The sequence below is a fragment of the Haliotis asinina genome, chromosome 9, assembly GCF_037392515.1.
Source record: "Haliotis asinina isolate JCU_RB_2024 chromosome 9, JCU_Hal_asi_v2, whole genome shotgun sequence".
Taxonomy (NCBI): domain Eukaryota; kingdom Metazoa; phylum Mollusca; class Gastropoda; order Lepetellida; family Haliotidae; genus Haliotis; species Haliotis asinina.
This window is the reverse complement of record NC_090288.1, coordinates 16,050,366-16,073,175: the sequence shown is the minus strand read 5'-3', so window position 1 is coordinate 16,073,175 and position 22,810 is coordinate 16,050,366. Positions and strand designations below refer to the sequence as shown.

Genomic DNA, 22,810 nt, shown 5'->3' with positions numbered 1-22,810 from the left:
TTGCTTTAGACAGTTGTGTAAGACACGCGACACAGACCAGGATTATTTACCAGCTGCAGATGAATGGAATACGATTTCTTTTACGTGGATATCGATACATTCCTAAACAAGGTAGTAGCCTGACATTGTTGCTATAAAATTAGTCTGTTTTACATCCATTATTTGCATTTTGTTTTGATTTATTTGTTGTAGCATTCAGCAGAATCGATATGACAGAAAACACTCACTAGATCGCGTATGTGTGTGAAATAGGATCTACATTGGCAATCCATACAATGTATAAATGTTGCTGTTATGTTAGAAATTTACTACGAGTATAAGCAGACCGTGTGTTCTTTTATTAATTTTCAAAATCATACAAATATGACAATAAACTAATTAGGGTTATGAGACAAAAAGAGACGTTCATTGGCTTCGGTATTTTTCCGTCCTGATAGTTTTTTACCATTTCTACCACTGGCAGATGATTAATCTTCAAAGTGTTTCATTTGTTTTCATAATACATTTGTAATGAAGTAAAAATGACTTCATCTCAGTTGATCTGTCTATAATTAAACTATCAGTTGCACATACGGACTGCGCAGCAGAGGTCACGAACCAGTCACGAATTCTGGGATATCATCCGGGTACTCACTGGAGAAAAACAAAAACAAAGGTTTACACCAGTCCACGGAAATTGCTCCGCATCAGTGCCCCTTTAAAGTAATCGATCCAGAACAAGCGTATACAGTAGTAACACTAACATTTTATCCTGATATCAGAAATTTTCAATTTACATTTCGTTTGATTAACAACGCAGGATTACAGCGAAATATGTGAAGCTGGAGCGAGTGGCAAACGTTATTCATACACAATATCAATTTTACATCTTTGGTGTAAATAATTGTGAATAATGGTTGTGTGAAGCGCAAATAAAATATGTGAAATACCTAATACATGCTGAAACTGAATTGAAATTCACTCACTTCAACAAAAATCATTACCCCACTCCACCCCTTCCTACCATCAAATTTCCAGCGATGTAGAAATCTAGAAACCTTTTGATTACTGCTGGAATGAATTTCATGGCTCTTTTCGATTAGGATCCACACCATGAAATGATTCAATAATGTACATTGAAACAAAATAAGTTTGCGTACGTCAATACTGTACCAACCTTTGCAAATATTAGCGTTTCAATTACATGTGAAAAACAGTACTCATTGAGTGTGGAATTTCAATGATATGCATGTACATGTTGACAGGTAGTCTACACGGGCATTTCTTACTATTTCAGTTATTGTTGATTCAAATTTAAATATAACAAGTTAATAAGATCATCAAATAATCATTCTAGCTTATAATTTTTCACACTGATGTCGGTGTCAGCGAGAACTATTGTATTGAGTTTCTGCATAACATCAAGAAAATGAATTCAGAGGATGAATCGGGGAAAATCGATTGCGTGGCCTGAGAGTAAAGCGATATCTAAGGGGAGATCACTCTATTTCGCAGGAGCGTGATTTCCGGAAGTTCTCATCATCAAGAAGATGGCAGGGGTGACGGAGACAAAAAACGATCCTAAAAATGTCTTATACCCTGGTAACCCGGACTGGATGAAAAATCTATCTGAAAGTCTACATACAACTCCTCTCAACGAGCTAGCGATACCGGGTAGGTACTTTGTGCGTTTGATGTGAACTGCGGTGCAGATTTAGCCTAACTGTGGTCTAGCAGACGAATTCCAATGGACGCACTCGCTATCGTTAAAGAGGCAGCGAGCCTATCATGGCAGCGTCGATTGACGATCAGTAGGATAATACGCTGATCAAATCAGTTCGCTGTTGACGCCATGACGCTGATCAGTTGATCCTCGGGCGACATGTGGTGATCAGATTTATTTATTCGAAGTGTAATTATAGAAGAGGCATAAATGCCGGGTATTGGTTTTGCCCGTTATACCCATTCTGATGTTTTATCATGTAAGAACTGAATGTTTGAAGATCTGCTGTACCATGCTGAGCATTTGAAATACTACTCCCATGTGTTTAAAAGCTCGGACCTCCTTGTTGAAAGTGAATATTCAATAATGAAGCATACGACTTTATTGATAACAACGTCTTTTATAGCACAGAGCGAAGTTCCTATGTAGAATCTTACATCGTGGTCATACTTAGTCGCTACATGCCATTAATGATAACTTCTTACCGTCAAGGTTGTCTGCTTCGTTGTTGAATCAGCAGTTTCTAGAGTGCAATGCAAACAAATCTTGAATGTGACTTAATTAAATGTTAACTGAAATATTCTTAAAACACCAAACACTTCACTATCATGATACAACTGCTATAGCAGTTTGTGCCAATGCAGTGGTTTGTATGATTTTTTTTTCATTCTACAGAAGCACCTCAAAAGTTCTTTGGTAGTTAACCCCAAAGATTAAGACACAGTACAGTCAAGCATAAGGAAATGGATTATAGAAGGATAAAGGTTTTAGTCCTGTGAGTGTTTGGGGGATTTTATGATTCTTCAAACAATAATTTTACTAATGTTGTAATAGTCATAACCAGGATTGATTATCAGGTTTGTGTTACATTTTATTACATGGATGTACAAAAGAAATTGCTGATGTCAGTCATTCAGTCAGTCAGTCAGTCAGTCAGTCAGTCAAGTTGATGTTTCCCAATAATGTCTGTCTGTCAGTCAGTCAGTCAGTCTAGTTGATGTGTCCCAATAATGTTTTGATAAGTTTTTGGTATATATGCTAAATCTTAGGTATATATGCTAATGTTGATTGTTGGCAAGAAGGGAGCTTCTGTTGAAATGTGGGTGAAGTATCAAACGAAGCTAAGGGCTTATAAACAGGCTTATGAAAAAAACAGTTCTTAAACTTTAGGACTTTGTAGTTTGCCAGTACTCTTCTTGGTACTTTGGAAGGAAGTTTGATTAATTTTGTTATTTTTAAAATTAATCGCAAGTGATTTTGTTGCATTTGATTGGCTAAAAAAACAGGTATTTTTTAGGATTATGTGTATGTGTGAACTCCTGAAGATAATAAATCGAAAGAACGACTGTTATGGAAACACCCAAAGATAGCAGAATAACTAACGGACTACTATTATGGACTTACCTTTTTGTAATTGGCTTATGGAGTGGGTGGGGTTCAACAGTGGCAGTGAACAATATCTTTGGTTTTTTCCAGCTGTCTACATACAATGTTCATATGTTCAAGATTAAATGAGTCTTTGAAGTTATTGGTTTGCTACATATACTTATTTCATTTGACTTCAGTATTTTTATGTGCACGGTATTTTTAACATTTACCCTGGCACCTTTAAACAATATTTTATGGTGAATTTGATGGTTTTTGTTGCTCACTGGAACTGGGTAATAGATCGCACTGAATAACCTTTGCTTGCAATTCAGTGCTTGCTACCGTCAATTTCATGTACAAGCTGTCAATCATTTTCCAATCTTTAATAAGACCCGTGAAGATCTGGGTTACAGTTGGTCTTCAATAAATCATGGTTGTCATAAGAAAGAAGTGACTAACGAGATCGGGAGGTCAGGCTTGCTGACTTGGTTGACATTGTATCCCAATCGGATAGATGCTCGTGCTGTTGATAACTTGATTGTCTTGTCCAGGCTTGATTATTTACAGACTGACGTGATAAAGCTGGAATTTTTCTGAGTGTCAAACAGCAAACCAGCCAATCTTTAAAGACTAAACATGCTAAAACAAAACAAAAAACTGAAACTTAAATCAAGTAAATCCAGTTGAGTTAAACATCTATCATGTGAATATAGTAGAGGTGTAACAATGCAGTTGAGTCACAAACTGTAAGTGAGATAAGATTGTTTTCCTGACTTAGTACTTTTATTTACAGCATGACATATTTTACAACATGCCACAAGTGAATCACAAGCCTTAGTCATTTTTAAATTTCAGTGATCAAAGATAAGAATTAAGATATTGTAGGGCAGAAACAGAGCAAGTGGACTCAATGAATGTTTTACTGGCCATGCCCAGCCATGAAATAAACTGTATTGTTGAACAGTTTTTGTTATCAGTCACATGTTTTTGAAGTGGGGAAGGTGGAGGGTAGCTAAGTGGTTACAGCATTTGCTCACCAAGCCTAAGATCCAGATTCGATTCCACACATGGGTACAGTGTGTGAAACCCATTTTTGGTATCCCTGTTGTGATGTCGCTGGGAAATCCTTAAAATCCATGTTAATCCCAACTCACTCATCAACCCCAATCCCAACTCATCCAGTTATTTAGTGGAAATGATTTGTATATATCAGATGCATCAATGTGTATCGTTATACCACTAGAATGTAGGCAGGTGTAATTAGGTGTCAGGTAGTGTTGGGATTTGGTTAAAATCTCATAATAATGGATTGTTCATTGCAACCGATTAAACACTGAAAATAATTGTTAAGTATCATTTTTCAGATTTTCCTATTTAGGTTGTTATTGCAGATATGTTTAGAATAATGCAGCTTGTTACTTTAAAGTGATGACTAATATATTATCACATAAACTTCCTGTCATCTTCAAAAATGTTCATTCAGGGCTTTTCAGTTACTGAAGTGAGTTTTCTAGTTTTGAGGCCCTAGGACAGCTATGTTCCATCTTCAAGTGTTTCAAAAATTGTTTGTGTTCAAATTGTGAGAATATCTGATTGATTGCTTGGTCATTTGGTCACTGCAACCACTCTTCAATAATTTCAGTTTATCAGAACACCACTGGCAGGTCACAACACCTTGAAGACTATCAGAAAAATGTTTATCACTGATGAAATTCACTGAAACCATATGTGGCTTGTATGAATATCATAGTTTTTACAGCATATAGATGATGCTGTCATTATTGATTTTGATAAATATTGAAAACTTTGGCTCTATATGGAATGGAAGAATATATTTAGAATAACAGATTATATATAATATAATAAATGTACTACATGAGAATATATACAGAAAATCATTTAATATGAGCAATACTGTTATTGTGCAAATGCTTCTAGTTGTATTGTCGTCATTATTTATTTGATGCTATATCATGATCAGTATGTTTGAAAATCTATTTTGCTTATATATACCAGACACAGGTCATATATAAAGTATCAGCTGGTTAATTGATAATTACATTTTGTCATTCCTCCGCCTCCTCACTACAAACCAGTGCATGTTACTGTAGGTCCCAAGTACATGCAGACTTCAGTCAATTTCTTCCAAGCTCTCTTTACTTGGAAAAAAAATGTGTGGGTCAAAAAGAGATGAGTTTGGTTTTATGTCTCACTCAACAATATTTCAGCTGTATCGCAGTGATATTTTAGTAATCTGGACTAGACAATCCAGTGATCAACAGCATCAGTATTGATTTATGCAATTGGGATACAGTAATGTGTCAGTCAGGTTAACAGGTAAAGTCAGTCAAGTTAACAGGTAAAGTCACAGGTTTGAAAATGATATGTATTGAAATCTATGAATAATGAAAGGAACATAACTCTCACCTTAATCTCTCTCAATGACACAGATAAGAATCAAATTATACTGGTCCCAATATTAACTGCACATACTCAATTTGTCATTACTACAGAATAATTTGGGATACCAAGACGTGTGTCAACCAAGTCAGCAAGCCTGACTACCTTTGTGATTGTGATAGCATCTTCCTGCAAATGATCTTTATCGCAGAAGTTAATGTTTGTTTCAATTCCAGTAGTTATTGCAGTGATACTCATTGAAGAAAGAGAGAAAATTAACATTTTCCTAGATAATATAGCAGTCTTGAATGCCCAAATCATGGTGATAGCTTTTGTCAACACTATGTTAAGCATATTAAACGTATTTTCATTCCAGTTCAATACCTTAGTATAATCCACATTCCCCATCTTTTTTGGAAAAAATTACACATTTTTTAGGATTATGCACCATAAAAAAATTACTACATCGAATTTAGGCGATGAATCACTTTTTCAATGAAGATGAGTCATTTTCACTAAAACATCCTTGATAAAATGATCTACTCTTTAGGTTTCATCTCCTGTTCTACTTTGCATTGTTTTACATGCATTAAGTTATTTTCCCAAATACCAAAATATCAAACATATGTATAGCTGCAATCCCATATGTGCCATTGATTCAGGTGAAAAAAGAAAATAATATTACTACAGAGAATATCGTCGCAATGATCAGACGAAATTCTTTCTGAAAAGTTTGTTATACGTTTGTATTCCTTGTCATGTTGTTTGAGGTTCTGCTTTTAGTATATGTTCGGGGCTTTAAAATTTTGTTTAAGCCACATGCCACTGGTCAAGTGACTTCAAGAAAGTGCCTTGTCCTGACCAATTTTCCGCTTGCCCTGATTTTATGACAAAATTTTAGTGATGACATAATTATGAAAGAATAAATTAACATATATTTGATGTTAATGTTTACTGGGCTATTTATCGAAAATTGACGAATATCAAAGAAAGATAACTCTACTTTATTAGCATTGAGAAATTTAATGGCTACAGTTTGAGCAGATATGAAATGAAATCCAAGTTTATTTGCACTTTGAAACCCTAGGCGGAAATTATCTAGTAACCCATGGACAAGTGAAAAACCATTATCTGATTACCCGAAATGAAAACAATTACTCGAAAATGACTATAACCCATGCCATGATGTTTACGAAAAAAACAGCCTTAAAGTGTGCCCCTTGTTAAAGCTGATTGGTTTTATCAGATATGTTTAATGGATGGAACAGTTTGACCTGTCACAGTTGGGTAGATTTAGTTTCTGATTATATAAAACTTTGATGAAAACAAAAAATTCCTCATAAATTGAAAAGGACATCTATCAGATGGAAGAACCTGAGGAAATGTAGACTCGTTTCATGTAGGACTTTGGCATAAGGGTTTGGCGGAAGAGTGAGAGTGAGTATGGTTTTATGCCGCTTTTAGCATTATACCATCAATATACCAGCAATATATTGGCAGGGGACACCAATATTGGGATTCACACATTGTACCCTTGTGGAGAATCAAATCCTGGTCTTCAGTATGCGTCAATGCTTTTACCACTATTCATAGGCTACCCCACCATTGCTGCATTTGGGAAAAAACTCCAAAACACCTTCTCGTGTGTATTGGTCTTGCCCTGCACCACTCTTATATTTTTTTAAACATGGTTTTCACATGAGACAATTGATACTTGATACTTGCATCAATACCACTGATTGATGATAAGGCTTGCTGGAACTGAAACATTATGAGAGGCTTTCTAGCAAGACCTTGATGTATTATTACATCTGTGTCTACGAAGTTGTTATGAATACTTCTACTTCATGCATATATTGTCTGAACGGTATGCTGCAACACACCAACAAACTGCATTTTGATCATTTCTTTGATTTGATACAAACACAGTACCTTAGCAGTGTAAATCAATATGAATTCAGTTTAAAATGGTGACGGTGACTTTGCTATTCAATTTCTTCAACCCATGAGCGTCTACGAAGCTCCCTTTTTCTGAAGAACTACAACACCTCGAGATTGATTAGTTGTTTGTAGGTGACTTGTCTGACAGTGTTGGAGAAGCATAAGACCTGACTTGCATAGCATCATGTCCAAAGAAAACAGTACATATACACATAAGCATTAATTAAGCACCACCCATTTTTATGCATGGTCTTAAGATTGTGTTTAACACAACAAACTGGTCATTCATGATATGGAAACCATACACATGGTTATAAATTCTTTAACTGAAACATCTAAAGTGTCAATCCATCAACTACCAACACTGCTGCTACTTTCGGATGTAATTTATTGACGGTCGGTCATGTAGGGGCAGTAAAAACATTATCAATAATCATGTCCAAAACTATGGTCACACAGACAATGTCTTTGGTCCAACGTACACAAAGTTCTCAAAAAACATTCACTGTTCAATCCTAAGCCAACAGTCATGGTGACATCAGTATTTGGTGTATCCTCCCCTCGCACAGATAACTGCTGCAACCCTCCTCCTCATACTGGAAATCAAACGCTGAATGCTCATCATTATAATCCTCTGCCACTCTTCATGAAGAGGCTTGACTAATTCCTGTAGATTGTGAACAGGTGGATCCCTTACTTGAACTTGATGCTCCAGATGGTCCCATAAATGCTCAGTTGGGTTGAGATCAGGGCTTCTCGCAGGCCAAGGTAGTCTGTCAACTGTGTTGTCCTGCAAGTATGTGATAACAGCTCTGGAACGATGGGGCCTAGCATTACCTTCCATAAATGCTTGCCGCCTGGTGAGGGGGTGGTTATCAAAATGCAGGACAACAGCAGTTTCCAGTACTTCCTGTTGGTATCTCTGACCATTGAGTGTCCCTTGAATACTGATGAGATTCAGCCTACAGTCATAGGAGATACATCCCCACACAATTAGAGTCACCGCGAAAGGGTTCAGCTGCATGGATCATCCATTGTTGATAAGCCTCATTACTCCTTCTCCAAACTCACCAACAGCCTTCAGTAACACGAAGTGAGTAAGGTACGTCTGATTGAACGACGTGCATGGAGTCTAACCGATCTGAGCCTCCCTGGGATGGTGCTGATTGAGAGACAAACACCCATTCTCCATTGTTCTCTGAGATCTTTGGCGTTGGTCATAGGCCTGTGTCTCACTAGGCGTACTAGGGCACGGTCATCACGGGGAGTGGTCTTTCTCAGCCTTCCTGATTGTGGATGATCCTTGGCGTAACCAGTGGCCGCATGTTTCCTTACAAGGCGACTAATGACAGTGTGATAGATATTCAGTCTGGACCCAATGCTCCAACAGGACAAACCAGCTTCATGCATACCAATAATCTGCCATCTGGTATTTTCGGAAAGTCTGTGCCTTGGCATGTCCAAAAAAGTTCAATTTCAGCACTGTTCACTTATTGATGCATTGATAAGAAAGCAATGAGAATACTTCATTTCACCTTTTGATACCCCTCAGTCGCTTGTAGCATGACAGAACTTTAGCATGAAAAGCATGCATTTGAGTCAGCACATGAATTTCATGCTGCATGTGTATTTAGATATAACTGGTTGATTTCTCTGTTTTGATCCTTTTTGTTACAATCAACAATTATTTTGGTGGTGTTTAATTGATGTTCATGTGTATATTTAGAAATCAACCAGGTGGGACTTCCTGGTGTGCTGGAGGTTTTTTCCCTAGGAATGCTTTGGGAGATTATTGGATTAACAAGTGCTCGAAAATAGATGTGGAAATAAAATCATCCTTCACTATGTGTCTTAGTACTGAATGTTAAAACTATAGAGACCAACAGATTCAGGTTATGTTGTTACTCCAGTAAGGCCCTATCGTGTATGAATGCATGGACCATTATCGAACTGACATTCATAATTTTCAAATCAAGATTAGCTATTCTTTCATGCTGACATTATATATTTTTTAAGTTAAGCCCGTAGGGTCAGGGATCCATTGTATTCAGTGACTGTTTTCATGCACTGCAAATAGGAACTTTCTGTACATGGTGAAACCTTGTCGTGTGGCTTATTTATGGAATACTGATAAGCTACACAAGCAGTGAAGCATTGCAGGTTAATTGAAGAATGTTTGTAAGCCAAGCTTCAGGATATTGTTTGAGAAAGGTACATAAAGAAGGGTATATACAGAGAGCTATGTACAGAAGGGCACATACAGAAAGGCAGATAAAGAAAGGTACTTAAGGAAGGGTACATATAGACACTACTTACTGAAGGGTACCATAGCGTTGGATACATACAGAAAGCTATATACTGAATGGTACATACAGAAAGGTACATGCAGATGGGTACATACAGAAACGTACATACAGTTGGATACATACAGAAAAGTACCTAAGAAGGGTACTAATGGAAACTACTTATTGAAGGGTACCATACAGAAAGGTACATGCAGCTGGGTACATATAGAAGGGTGCATACAGAAATGTATGTTCATAACAGTATGTCATTACTTTCGGAAGGGTACCATACAGAGGGTACCTACAGATAGGTATGTACAGAAAGTCTAACACAAAAATACATCTGTATCACGTTGTGATGGACTTCTGAGTGCTTGGCAATAATTCCAGTCAATAAATTATTGATAAGCACTGATCACTTGAAAATGTTGATTATCGATCACAGATGTGTAGGTTGATTACTGACACTTGATGTTGTGTGCATGGAGACTCCATGTTTGAACACCTTCCTAGCAGCTTTTGTTGATTGTTTGAGACAACCAAAGGGACCAGGTTGTGGAGACTGGTAACGGTATCATCGTACTGTTGACAACAAGCGGTACGATAGCCTAGAGGTTAAAGCGTTTGCACGTCACGCTGAAGACTCAGTTTGATTATCCACATGGCTTCAGTGTGGTAGACACATTTCTGGTGTCCCCTGCCATGGTATTGCTGAGATATTGCTAAAAAAGGTTTAAAATCATCCTCGCTCACTCTGCAAACATAGAACATAGCTCATGATATCAATCACTGGTTCCATCCGATCCAGTTCTACATACAGAATATTCCTGTGTGGTAGTACACACCAACATTCACTATGGAGAAAAAATTACCTAGTACCCCATGCATGTCCACAATTTATTGTATAATGGTATGCCATTTTGTCATTCAAGAACAAAAGAAAACATTTGTTTAGATTTTAGTCTAAACCGTAAAGATGGTCACAAAAACTTCATATATGTTTTTCATATACATCAGTGTATGAAACTCCTACAAGAAGACTGGAAGCCCACAGGGCTGATAACTAAAAAGTGTTGCCAGCCCTATTAACATGTAACCAGCCATGTATTAAATGTAGGAAAGTGAGATATGGTGTTAAAAGAAAGTAATTAATTAATTATTTGTAGTGAGGTAAATTTAAACATGTGCAAAAGCAAATTTATCAAAGCCATGACTTTGTGGTCACTGTTGATTAAATGTCAAGAACGACATTATTCATTCCCTGAAAGCATCTGCTAGACCAGTCACATTTAGTGTAGATCTGTGGAAGTTACAGTTTGATTAATCATGAACTATATAGACATCATCTAGTTACCACAGTTGTAAATTTTTTCTTAATATTTCCTGTATTTCACCATGTAACTAGCAAGCAGTGAGACAGTATTTTATACACAGCATACACATTGTTTGAAAAGCCCACTGCAATATACTGATAATACCATTCAGTCCTACCAATGATACTGCTAAAATATTGCTATTTATGCATAGGTTTGCAGATTGTAATGTGAAGCAACACTGCTCACTAACTCACATATCAAAATAACTGAAGTGGCATCAGGGCTTATACAACCCATTCATGTTTTACATTCTTTGATATTCTTTATTCTGTCCCTAATTTACCTGTTACTTTACCTGTTATTTTACCTGTTATTTTACCTGTTTTATTGTACTTTTTGCTGTGTATGAAATAAACCAAAAATCTACCCAGACATGAGGGCTGGTAACTTAGTGGCCCAAAAACCAGACCAGATGCCAAGATGAGAGCATCTAGCCCATCTTGAGCTATCAGACAGGCCTTACTTCATACTCTACTTTATGTTATAAAGAATTGTTAAATTCATTATTAATGATGTATCAGTTAGTATTGATGAAGCATGATACTATCTGACAAATAGTCAATGCTGTAATTTTCCGATCAATCATCATGATCACAGGCCTGCAATAAATCACCAAAAACTGATATGAGAGCTTCAGCAGCTTTAGGTAATTTAGGCTCAGCATTGTGATGATTTCTGATCCTTTAAACAATCAACCCTCACGACACAAATAGCTTTTATGATCAGCAATCATAAGCTTATTTCACAGATATCCTGAAACAGGTTTAATGAAAAATGCAAGTCAGCATTTCTATGTATGGTACAGAATAGCATGAGAAAGACAATTTTCTCTGTACGCATCTGAAATGTTACACATCTGAAATGTAAAGTTTAAATGTCAAATATTTCAATCAGGGTTTTACCTATGAAAGAAAGGTCAGAGGGACCACTATTAAATAGATTTAAGGATCTTTGCATGGAATATGATTTGGTTGTTTTTTGTTTAATGCCACACTCAGGAATAATCCAGCTATGTGTTGGTGGTCTGTAGATAAATCTGGGCCAGACAATTCAGTCTTCAACAGCATGACCATCTATCTACCAAACTGGGATATGATGACATGTCTCAACCAAGTCAGTGATCCTGACCACCCTATCCCACTAGTTGCCTCTTACAACAAGCATGGGTTGCTGAAGACCAATTCTAAATGGAATTTCATTGGTAGTAATGAAAGTTAAATGCATTTCAATAATTTATTCAGGGCCTGGAATGAGTCAGTGACCATGTAGACAGTGATCTGTGATCAGTAGGTGAAATTACTTTCACCCATAGCTGCTTTTGGTATGCTGAAAGTGCAAAATATGATTATGAGAAGATAAGTTTTATCAGGTGTTACGCTGGTGGACAAAAACATGTTGTACTCTGTCAAATCAGCTAGCTGTTGGGAGATAAACACTATCTGTATTAATATTGCAGGTGTTACTGAGTATATTACCATTGATAAGTCAAATGTTTATACCCAATAGTTAATGCTGTGAAAAATGCACACCAACTGAAAAATGTCGGAGGATAAACTTGCATAATTATTGCAGGGGATATGGTATTAGGCTGTATCTGTCCCTCCATATGTCCTTACAAATTGGAATGCCTTGAGGACCACTGTCTAGATTCTTCGTACCTAGGCACCTTGGTACCTACCTTGACCTTCATTTCAAGGTCACGAAGGGACTTTAATGTTTTACCCTTGTCAGCAAGATATCTCAGTAACCGTTAACTGGCTTTTCTTCGTATTTGACAACACGCTTTATGCAAGGAAGGTGCAGGGACCACTTGATTTTGGTGACCTTCTCAAAATTTTCAAGGTCACATTGACACTTTGAAGATTTCAGCATGTTAGCCTGCAAGCTAAACATGTCAGCAAGATAACTCAAGACACATTCACAGGATCTTCTTCATACTTGACACCAGGCTTCATATGGGGAAGGTGCAGGGTCCAGTCAATTTTGGTGACCTTCACATAATTTTCAAGGTCATGGTGACACTTAAAGGATTTCAGCATGTAAACTGCATGTTAAGCTTGTCAGCGAGATGCCACAAGAACCATTCATTGGATTTTCATTATGTTTGACACCAGGTTTCATGTAGGAAAGGTGCAGGGCACTGTCATGTTTGGTGACCTTCTCATAATTTTCAAGGTTACAAGATCAGTATGTTAAGATTGTCAGCAATTGCAAGATATCTCAAGAATGGTTCATGGATTTTCTTCATTGACTTTCAAGGTTTCTCTGAAGTGTTTTTAATCAGCAATTTTCTATTTCTAATTTGTCCATGTTTCATACAGTATTACACCATGATATTCATGTCACAGTCAAATTGAGTCTTGAATTATTATTTTTTTGTTTGTAACAGCGGCAGATCAAGATAGCAAAAGAGGTTGACTGTTCATGTTTTTGTTGATTTCATCTTAAACTACGACCTTCACTCTCATTCCTCTTTAAGTGTGGTTTGACAAGTTGCAGCGGGGTATTTTGTCACCTTAATGATGGTAGGGGGTTGATTGTATATCAAATGTTTGTAAAGATGGAAATTCTGGTAATCAAATTCTTAATAACACCCACAAAACTAAAACCATGTATATTCTTTTGAACTAAAAATTGTGAATTACAAAGGTAAGATATGTGTATGGCACACTCTCCCTGTTTGTGAGAGTACACTTGAAATCACTGTGGACTACTAGGTAGGAATGGTTTCATAGTACAATTTTAGACATCACCAGATTCCCTGAGATGCTAAAACCTGCTTGAATTTTAGAATTTACAAAACCATAAGAATGGATGTGGTACTCATGCATTTTGATTAAATGATATTGGAATACTGTAATATCCGTTTCACTAAACTGAAAAACATTGTCATTTTTTCAAAGTTGGGATTGAAAATATACAACCTAGAGGAAAAGCAATCATACACATTGAAAATTGGAAAGATTTCCCGTCCTGTTTAATCATGTTCTTTCTGCCAATGAGATGGAAGCACCACTATTTCATTTCTTAATAGAGGTCAGGGCTTTTTAAGTAACACCAGATGTCCTATGTGAAAGCAATTCTTAAAATTATCTGTTTCCACCAATAACTCTCCTGGTACTTCTGAACAAAGGTTGATTAACTTTTAATTAGTTTTTCAATATACAGTCAGGCCACGTTAATCTGGACATTTCTGTTTCTCATAAAAAACATTCGGGTAGTGAAACGTATGGACTACTGAAATGAACTTTTATGAACACCACTACAGTAGAGTTACTTCCCTTTGACATGGCAATACAAAAACATCCGAACGTATACAAGTTTCAAAAGACTTTATTACAGTTTGTAGAGATAACAACTTGAATATTCAAATAACAACCAACCAATGCATACAATCATGTCTGCATAGATTATACATACACGTAACAAAACTCACTTGTGAAAGAAATCTTCTTGGAGATTAAGCGTTTGTGGCCGGTCGTCTTCAGCACATCGGATAAAATGCTTGACGAGATAGAAATGAACTTTCACGTTGGTCATTTTGACATTGGCACTCTTGTGACTGGCAGCATTGTCACAAAATAAGATCACATGTCGACCATGTGATCGCATCTTTCAAATGATCATAGCCTATCACAAAACATATCCGATGTCATCCATGCTTTCTCGTTAAACCGATATCGGACATACATTTCTGGATTAAAGTCACTTCCAAAACATCTTGGTTGTTTAGAATTTGCGATGACAAACGACTTGATTTTGACTGCCCCGGTTGCATTTGCACAAAAGGCGATGGTGATTCTTTCTTTTTATTTCTTTGTGCCAGCCATTTTCTTGTTTGCCAGGGTGTGATTAGGTCCGAGTTTATAAAACAACCCCGTCTCGTCCATGTTATAATCTTATAATTTTGACACGATCGGTGTTTTATACAGCAAGTAAGCATGACAGGCATTAGTGAGACCTACTAATTGATCAAAATCACAACTCGGAAGTGTCACTTAACAATTACCACTGAATGAGGCTCACAGTGTGAAGGGATTATCCGAACCTTTTTGATGTACTGCCGGATTAATGAAGCAAAACTATGTGTAATTAGCTAATCTGTTACCGCTAGTTAACGTCCGGATGCGGAGAGTGAATGACTAATGAATCAACAGGTAATGAGTTTACATAGTAAACAAGATTGGTTACAGCTAGTATTGTTCGGATATCACAGGAATCGGATTACCGGGGTCTGGACTAATGTGGCCTGGCTGTATAAATCACAAGTGACGTTATGTCATTTGATTGCCTAGCCAATCTGATGTTGGTATTTCTATTTCAATATCACTAAAAAAGCAATAGGCCATGCCAACTAAAAGAATATTTGCAGACTTACCATTTCCTGAGTTCCTGATAATAGAATGGGGGAGTGCATGTGTTCATTATAAGCGCTCAGCCACGTTTGAGATTATTATTGTTCAGAGTTTATACATTGTTTAAGTGTTAATAGTTAGATGCATAGTCTTTGAAGTTTGTATTGATAAATTATGTATTGACATGAATTCAATATTTTTTCTTATTTATGAGGCATAAACTGAAAAAATCATTATGCATACTGTATTTTACACAAAGTATGATCATCGATCTTTACAGTTATGTTTCCATCAACACAGGTAAATATATTGAAATGTATTCTTAACTCATGTAACTGTTTGTGCCGAACATTTATTATCTTCATAATGGACAAAATGACAGGGATCAATTATTCATTATCTTTAAGTAGCATAGTGGAGGTTGATGAATGAACGAACTCAGTTGCATTATAGATTTGCAGGGTATCCTTTTGTCAGAACAACAGTGTTTTCATACAGATGGTATTACTGTTACCAAGCAAGTAATCAACAAAATGGACATGATTCTGTGATTACCTACACAGAGATTAATAGAAACAGCTAAAAGGCATTCTTGTCTGTCACTGACAGTGTCTTCTTGTTTTGGGGTTTCTTTATATTATCTGTGTGTGTAATCATCACTACATAACTATACCAAATCAGTCTGTGTCTGACACTTGTGTCTAACGTCCTCAGTTATCCATTGATACCTTTCTCCAAGTTGGAATCATTTACTGATAAACAATAGTTCTCAGTTCTCAGATTGAGTAATCACAACAGATATCTGATGAATTCCAATAGAAATGCAATCGTTACAAATCTTTGAAGTTATGTCAAATAATACAGTGTTCACGAATAGTGTCGGTGTCTCAGACAAATCCAGAAGATTTGTTGATGGTCCAATGGAACCCCCCAACCCCATTGACTGACTATCTTTCACAATGGCTTTGACTAAGGTTGTTGTATGTGACATGTGTCACTTGTTTGCTGTTTATATTTTGTGCTTATTGATAGTTTCAATTATAAGAAATGATAAATCTGTGGGGTCAACAGGCATCTGAGCAGTACATGCCCCAGAGTCCTATCACCTTCGAACAGCGTTCGCGAATACAAAGCAATGTGGTGTGTGTTCAGTGCACAGATAGTTCTTGTCAGTTGTGTGTTCCGATTATACCAAAGTCACTGCCAATGGAGGCCATATTTGTGATCTTGCCAAATGGTAGAATCTGATAATGTCTTATTGACATTATTATAAACCATGTCGCCTTATGAGTAGAGATGATGTGTGTGTTTTCAGTAGAACATTTCTTCATGTGTTTTCATCAGTAAACATCAACCACTTTAATCACCACTGTATCACAGTTTCGTGTGATTTGCATTTCTTTTTCAACTAAGTACATAAATGATTTGAAAGCATTAGGAGAAGACAGTGGTGGCTCAGCCTGTTTAGATTCCACAGTTTGCTTCTCTTGGTGTTAGTTTCTTTGAGTGGCATTTTGCAGAAGTCAAAGAGTCCAATAAGAACAAACTTTATGGATGAACAACTTCTTTACTCATGTAAAGAACATGTTCATCAGAAAAGTTCATCCAAAAAGTTTATCCTTAATCTATTTAATTTTATATGCCTAAAAGTGTGTCAATTTCAACAGTTTGATATGAAGATATAATGAATCAGAATGAAATATATTTTCATTTACTGCCGGGATGTCATGGCTTTCAATCTCGGGGCAGTTTAAGATTGGAAAGAGAGCCATCAACCACAACTGTGTCAAGTTAATGAGCAATCCTGTTTAACACATTACTCTCTACAGATGCTACATTTAACTCATTTAGCCTCAAGGTGGCATTGAAATAAACATCTTGTAGTCAATTAATTATCCTTGGACAGTTCGCTCTCATTTTATGGCATTCTGTGTACTGTAAATTGACACCAATTGGGGATGCTTAGTAACAGGCCAGTGTTGTTGTTGATAGTACAATTACTTTTGCTCCAAGCCTGCCTTTGTTAGAGTTTATTCAAGTTGTAAAATTCAAATAATATTGTTTTCCTGTTGTTTTTGCAATGTGTTTGAAAACAGTATTGCTTAGGCCAGACTAATTTTATCTCTTGTTTTACAGATCCTCTGTAATATGTTTTAAAGAATAAAAAAGAAAACAAAAAAGTTTTCCCTAATTGAAAATAAAAATCCTAATGTTAGTAACAGATTATGATGATGTGATTAACGATATAAGTGAAATACTCTTAAGATCAGCGTGAAACCTAAACTCACTCAACTTGTTTTAATTTCGTTTACATAAACAAACCAAAAGAGTTAACATGAAACTTTATGTGGGTTTTTGCTTTGACTGATGATTATATTTTTTAATTTCCCTCCTGCCTTTAGGTTTTGTAAAGACTTCCATAAAACAAAAAATAATTGGTCTGGCAGAAATATAATTTTTCATGTAAACCTCAAGTACTATCATGCTTAAAAGAATAGCTTTTTCAGTGAAGGTGACCGTGACACTGTATTGTGATAATTAGTTGTAAGGCCAGTCACAGTGTTCCTCCTGATGTTTCAAAATTGACTAAGTGGAAGAGATATTTTCATTATATATGTCATGTCTTTTTAAGTTACAAATCTGACAAAAGTAAACTTGAAACTAGTGCTGGAGCAATTTATCAAATACTCATTTTTTCAGTTGACCTTGTTTTTGTCTGGGCTCGGGAGAATAACTGATAATAGTAAAGAGGAAATTTCAAATTAGACCTTGAGAAAGTATGTTTCTAAATGTTGTATGGATGGAGTTTCCTGACTCGTAAAACCACAACGTAAACAACATATTTGCATTCATGTCTCAGGAAGTGTCTTTGATCATCTTGATTGTGGCAATAATCAGTGCTGGTTTCATTTACCTAGTTTTATCATTGTGCCCCTCTATTGCCCACATGAAGTTTGTGGTAGAGTTTACAATTACAATCTATTGAAGACTGATTACTGAGCTTGGATTATTGATCTGCATGTTGTGAGCAATAACCATCAATACTCAATTTTGATGTATCACACCACTTCTTGCTGCCACACCCATAATGGTTCTAAGTATGACAAAACTGAGGTCATGGTGACCCAAGATAGTTCCCCTTACAAATCAGACACACTATGAATGGGTGTGGACAAATTTTCAAAAGATGTTATAGAACAATGTTAGAGCAGGATTTGGTTAGAATGACTAAATCTGTGGAATTGATGTTATTCGCACATATGCTTTTTACAGTGTATTTTGAATGAAGTTTGTGTGTTGCATTAATTTAACTTTCTTTGTTGTTTAATGCCACACTCTGTGATATTTGAGCTATGTGATGGTGGTTGTGAAAGTTCAGGTCTGGTCCAGTGATTAAAATCATGAGCATTGATCTCTGCCACTGAGATAGAATGCATCTGTTGAACTACAAGAATGCAGGCATTTCAAACCAAGGAGTGAGTATGAAGTTTGTAGGAGGTGGGGGCAAAGGTTATCCAATGGTTACCCCTCTGTTTAAATACATCTGATGGTTTCCATTTTATTCAAGTCATCAAAAGCACACAAAAACTTTTTATGCAGCAGTTAATGCAGTAACTGTTTGAAATGAAGGTTATTTTTGTCATAAAGTTGCATTCCATGTGTTTTTAACATTTTGGGTAGATCATTCAAAGTTGATATCAGAAGTTGTGCCCATGAGCTGCAAAATGAAAAAACATGTAAGCTAAAACTCAAAGGGGGATTAATTAGTGCAGTGGGAGTACAAGCTCTTTGGGTGTTTATGATGGCATCTTAACCAATTTAACAGTTAACCACTTCCTGCCATATTTATTTCACATAAACCGTGGATAAAACCCTAGCCAATCTCAGTGAAAAAATTAAATTGTTCTTCTTCAACCCTCACTTGTTGCAACACAGACTTAGTTGATGTATGTCACTATATCCTGCTTGCACAGATTGGTGCTTATGATGTCAGCATCTGGTTTTTATGGCCTGGGCCTCCTTCCAGTTGTTTTGTGCCAAGACAGTATTTACAGACCACTGTGGTTTGGTTGGGATATGGCTTAAGTGCTGGCATTATACAACAAACCAGGAAAACATCATGACTGGCACATTGATCTATATGACTGGTACTTTTGATATTTGGGAACCCCTTCTCCCTTTTGTAAGACACTGACACTACAGAAAATGATATATGTTCTTTACATATATACTGAACAGCAAAAGAAATGTAAGTTTTGAAAAAATGAAATCTCCTAAAAGTAGGTGTCTTATATTTAAAAGGCTTGACAAAAAATCAGAGTTGTGTGTCTTTTTCTGTTCAGTATTGTTCTTTCATATTTTTGCCTATGTTGAAAGGACATATATTTGCCCTTGCAGTAAACATGTAAGCCTGTCAGTGGGTTGATGCGATATATTAGCCCATACAGTTGTCTATGTGGTTCATATACACATATGCAAGGATCTGATCATTTTACTTTGTTTTCAGGGTCCCATGATTCCTTCACATTCTTCCTGGACAAAACTTCAGATGTGGGACCAGACACATCACAGGCTATCCGTGATCTGGTCAAGGTGTTTGGGGGAATGGCCAAGGATGTCATCTTCAAATGGTCTCAAACTCAAAGTTTATCCTTTGCAGATCAACTGAAAGCCGGAATTCGCTATTTTGACTTCCGCATTGCTTCAAAACCAGGGTCTGAGGATACCTATTTCATACACTGTCTTTATGGCAGCAAAGTAGAAGCTTCACTACAGGAAATTAATGGTTATCTAGAAGAACATCCAAAGGAAGTCGTCATCTTGGATTTTAACCACTTCTATGGCATGAATGAGTCAATGCACAAACAGTTCATGGCAGTAATCTTAGAAACCTTTGGCGCCAAGATCTGTCCCCAGAAGGACATTAAAACCCTGACCCTGGACATGCTATGGCAGAACAAGTTCCAGGTGGTGGTCATCTACCAGGATGATGTTGTGAAAGACTTTGACCAATTCTGGCCAGCCAGCTGCATACAGTCACAGTATGCAAACACCACTGATCCAGCCAAGATGGTCCAATTCTTTGAGAAGACACACAGTGAAAATCGTCCGGCAAATACGTTTCAGTCCTACCAAGGCATTCTTACACCAGATGCCACTTACATAATCAGCCGCTTCTCTGGAAGCCTCAAGAACGATCTGGTGGCAAAAGCTTGTCCTGTCTTTGTTCAGTGGTTGAAGAAGAAGAAGCGAGGAAACAATGGCATCAATATTTGCACTATGGATTTTATTGAAAAAGAAAACTTTATCTTTGAGGTCCTTGGTATGAACAAGTAACAGATGATGTGTAAGTCTCATCTCCAGGATGCTAGCTTTTATTCTTGTTCCTGACACTGGTTTTCAGAGCACGATAACTTGAGAAGCCCTGTGTGCACTGGTTTTCATTGATGGAAAGAAGAAAGAAAGACACGAGAAATACTTTGTGGCTATCTCAGATATATGGAATACTTTATCCTCACAGTGGCAGAGTTCATAATTTACTTGTATCCTTTTAGTTCAGAAATGGCCTTAGTTGATGTCTACTGTCTTTCGAGTAGGTTCCAACTATTCTTCGTAGTTGCAGCTAGAATGTAGTTTTTAGTTGAGATCATTACTACATCAGGTGTTATTGTATGCGCTACTTACTTAATACTATAGTATTATAAGGCTATTATGTGATACTTATCCATCTTGAAACTTTACTTATTTGATCAAGGTAAAATGTTTCCATAGTGTTGTCTTTAGTTGCTAGCCAATGAGTGTCCAGATGTGCATTCTGCTTTGAAAGAGTGCAAAGTTCATCTTGAATGTTGTTTTGAAAGAACAAACCTTTCTGAAGTTGATGAAGGAAGAAGGTATTTATAAAAAATGCTGTGTGTTATCAACAGGAATACATAATGTGTCATATATAATTCAACCCAAAACACGCCTTTTGTCTTGAGAGTCTTGGCAAATCAAACTAATTTCATTCAGTTATTTACAGTATGTAATGTTCATGGGAACCCTCTGTGAATTTTTGGGTTCTTCTCTGGAGTGTTGCCTGGATGGGCAGCGTTTTCATCACTATCAAGTTTATAGTCACTGAAAATTTTCCAGGAAAAATTTTAATTGAAAGGGGGTCCAAGTGTGATGGGAAATTCAGAGCCTGTGGATAATATAGACTTGTTCTGTTGAAGCTTTTACAGAAGGATTGTATGGAATAGATAGTAAGGTTTAAGGAACAGTTTATTTGTCTAGCCAGTCAAACTATCTGAAATGTATTTTAATTCCACATTGATATTGATAGAGAAAAATCTGTAAAGCATAAAATTTTATTGGTGTGCTGTGAAAACCGTAAACTATTGGCTTTTTTATTTTTTGAAGAACCCCAGTAATTGTAATCATTCTTGTTGAATAGAGAGACTTGATTATCTTTATTAGTTTTGTGGCCAAGTATAAAAAAAGACTGAAAATGACTTGTCTAATAGCCATTCTCTTGAGCAACCAACTCACTTCATCCTTTATCGAGGATGTACGCAATCAAATTGTGCTGCATTGAATCTATAAAAATGTCTCAGAAGTTTAGACAGCCAAGTTAATGGACTTTCAGTGTCTACTAGCAATGGCCTCAGCTAGCTTTCAGTAATGCATCGAAACAATTTAGAAGATGTTACAAGACCAGCAACTCTCTTATTGCCCTAGGGCAGAGAATGATAAGGCCACTAATCGTTTGCATGATAAGCTGAGAAGCAAACAACTTTGCAATATCATCATGGTACTCATCAAATGTATTGAAATAAATGAGAATTAGATTTTCTTTTCAAAATTTACATAGGTATCAACTTCTGACTATATATAGGGTAAATTTACTTCTGACACGTTACACCATGTGTCAGAAAGCTAATGTTAGAGGTTAAAGAAAGATTTTTTGTAATATTGAACAGAATTTCAGAAATATTTAACATGAAATAAAATTTACACAATACAGACGTTTCAGAATAATCTTAATGAACCATAATTAAATTTTCTCGTGAATTTCATGTCATCTCTTCTTTTGAGAATTATGTAACTATCATATGAGTAGTAACATCCTGTGTATTGGAAAAAAAACACAGCTTTTTCTACTGTTTGGACAGTTGATTATTTTTATACCAGTTTAAGGGAACTTTGTGAAATGTGCTGAAAGAAGGCCCTTACACTGCTTTTACATTTCTTCCAAGGGTAGTAGGTGTTGCAATTAGTGAATGTGTCATAAATGTTAATGAGATTAAGCCCATTGAGTCTTAATTGGATGTTAGTGAAAGTGCTGCTTTCCATCAACTATCTTTGATAGGTTTAACTATGAACACAACTACTTGTAGTCAA

The 22,810-nt window shown here is 36.4% G+C and overlaps 1 protein-coding gene across 1 annotated transcript; it reads left to right on the top strand.

The window, feature by feature from the left end:
- The first annotated feature begins 1,528 nt into the window (after window positions 1–1,528).
- On the top strand, window positions 1,529–21,909 carry LOC137296310 (PI-PLC X domain-containing protein 3-like). Its single transcript, XM_067828081.1, has 2 exons — window positions 1,529–1,653; window positions 19,935–21,909. Exons 1-2 carry the CDS (start codon window positions 1,530–1,532, stop codon window positions 20,762–20,764), a joined length of 954 nt encoding a protein of 317 aa, XP_067684182.1. The 5' UTR covers window position 1,529; the 3' UTR covers window positions 20,765–21,909.
- The last annotated feature ends 901 nt before the right edge of the window (window positions 21,910–22,810 follow it).

Bases quoted from the DNA above. Each gene is read 5' to 3' on its own strand.
- LOC137296310 (XM_067828081.1), top strand. From the start codon at position 1,530: ATGGCAGGGGTGACGGAGACAAAAAACGATCCTAAAAATGTCTTATAC. The intron at 1,654-19,934 runs GTAGGTACTTTG...CTTTGTTTTCAG, and splicing joins CAACGAGCTAGCGATACCGG to GGTCCCATGATTCCTTCACA.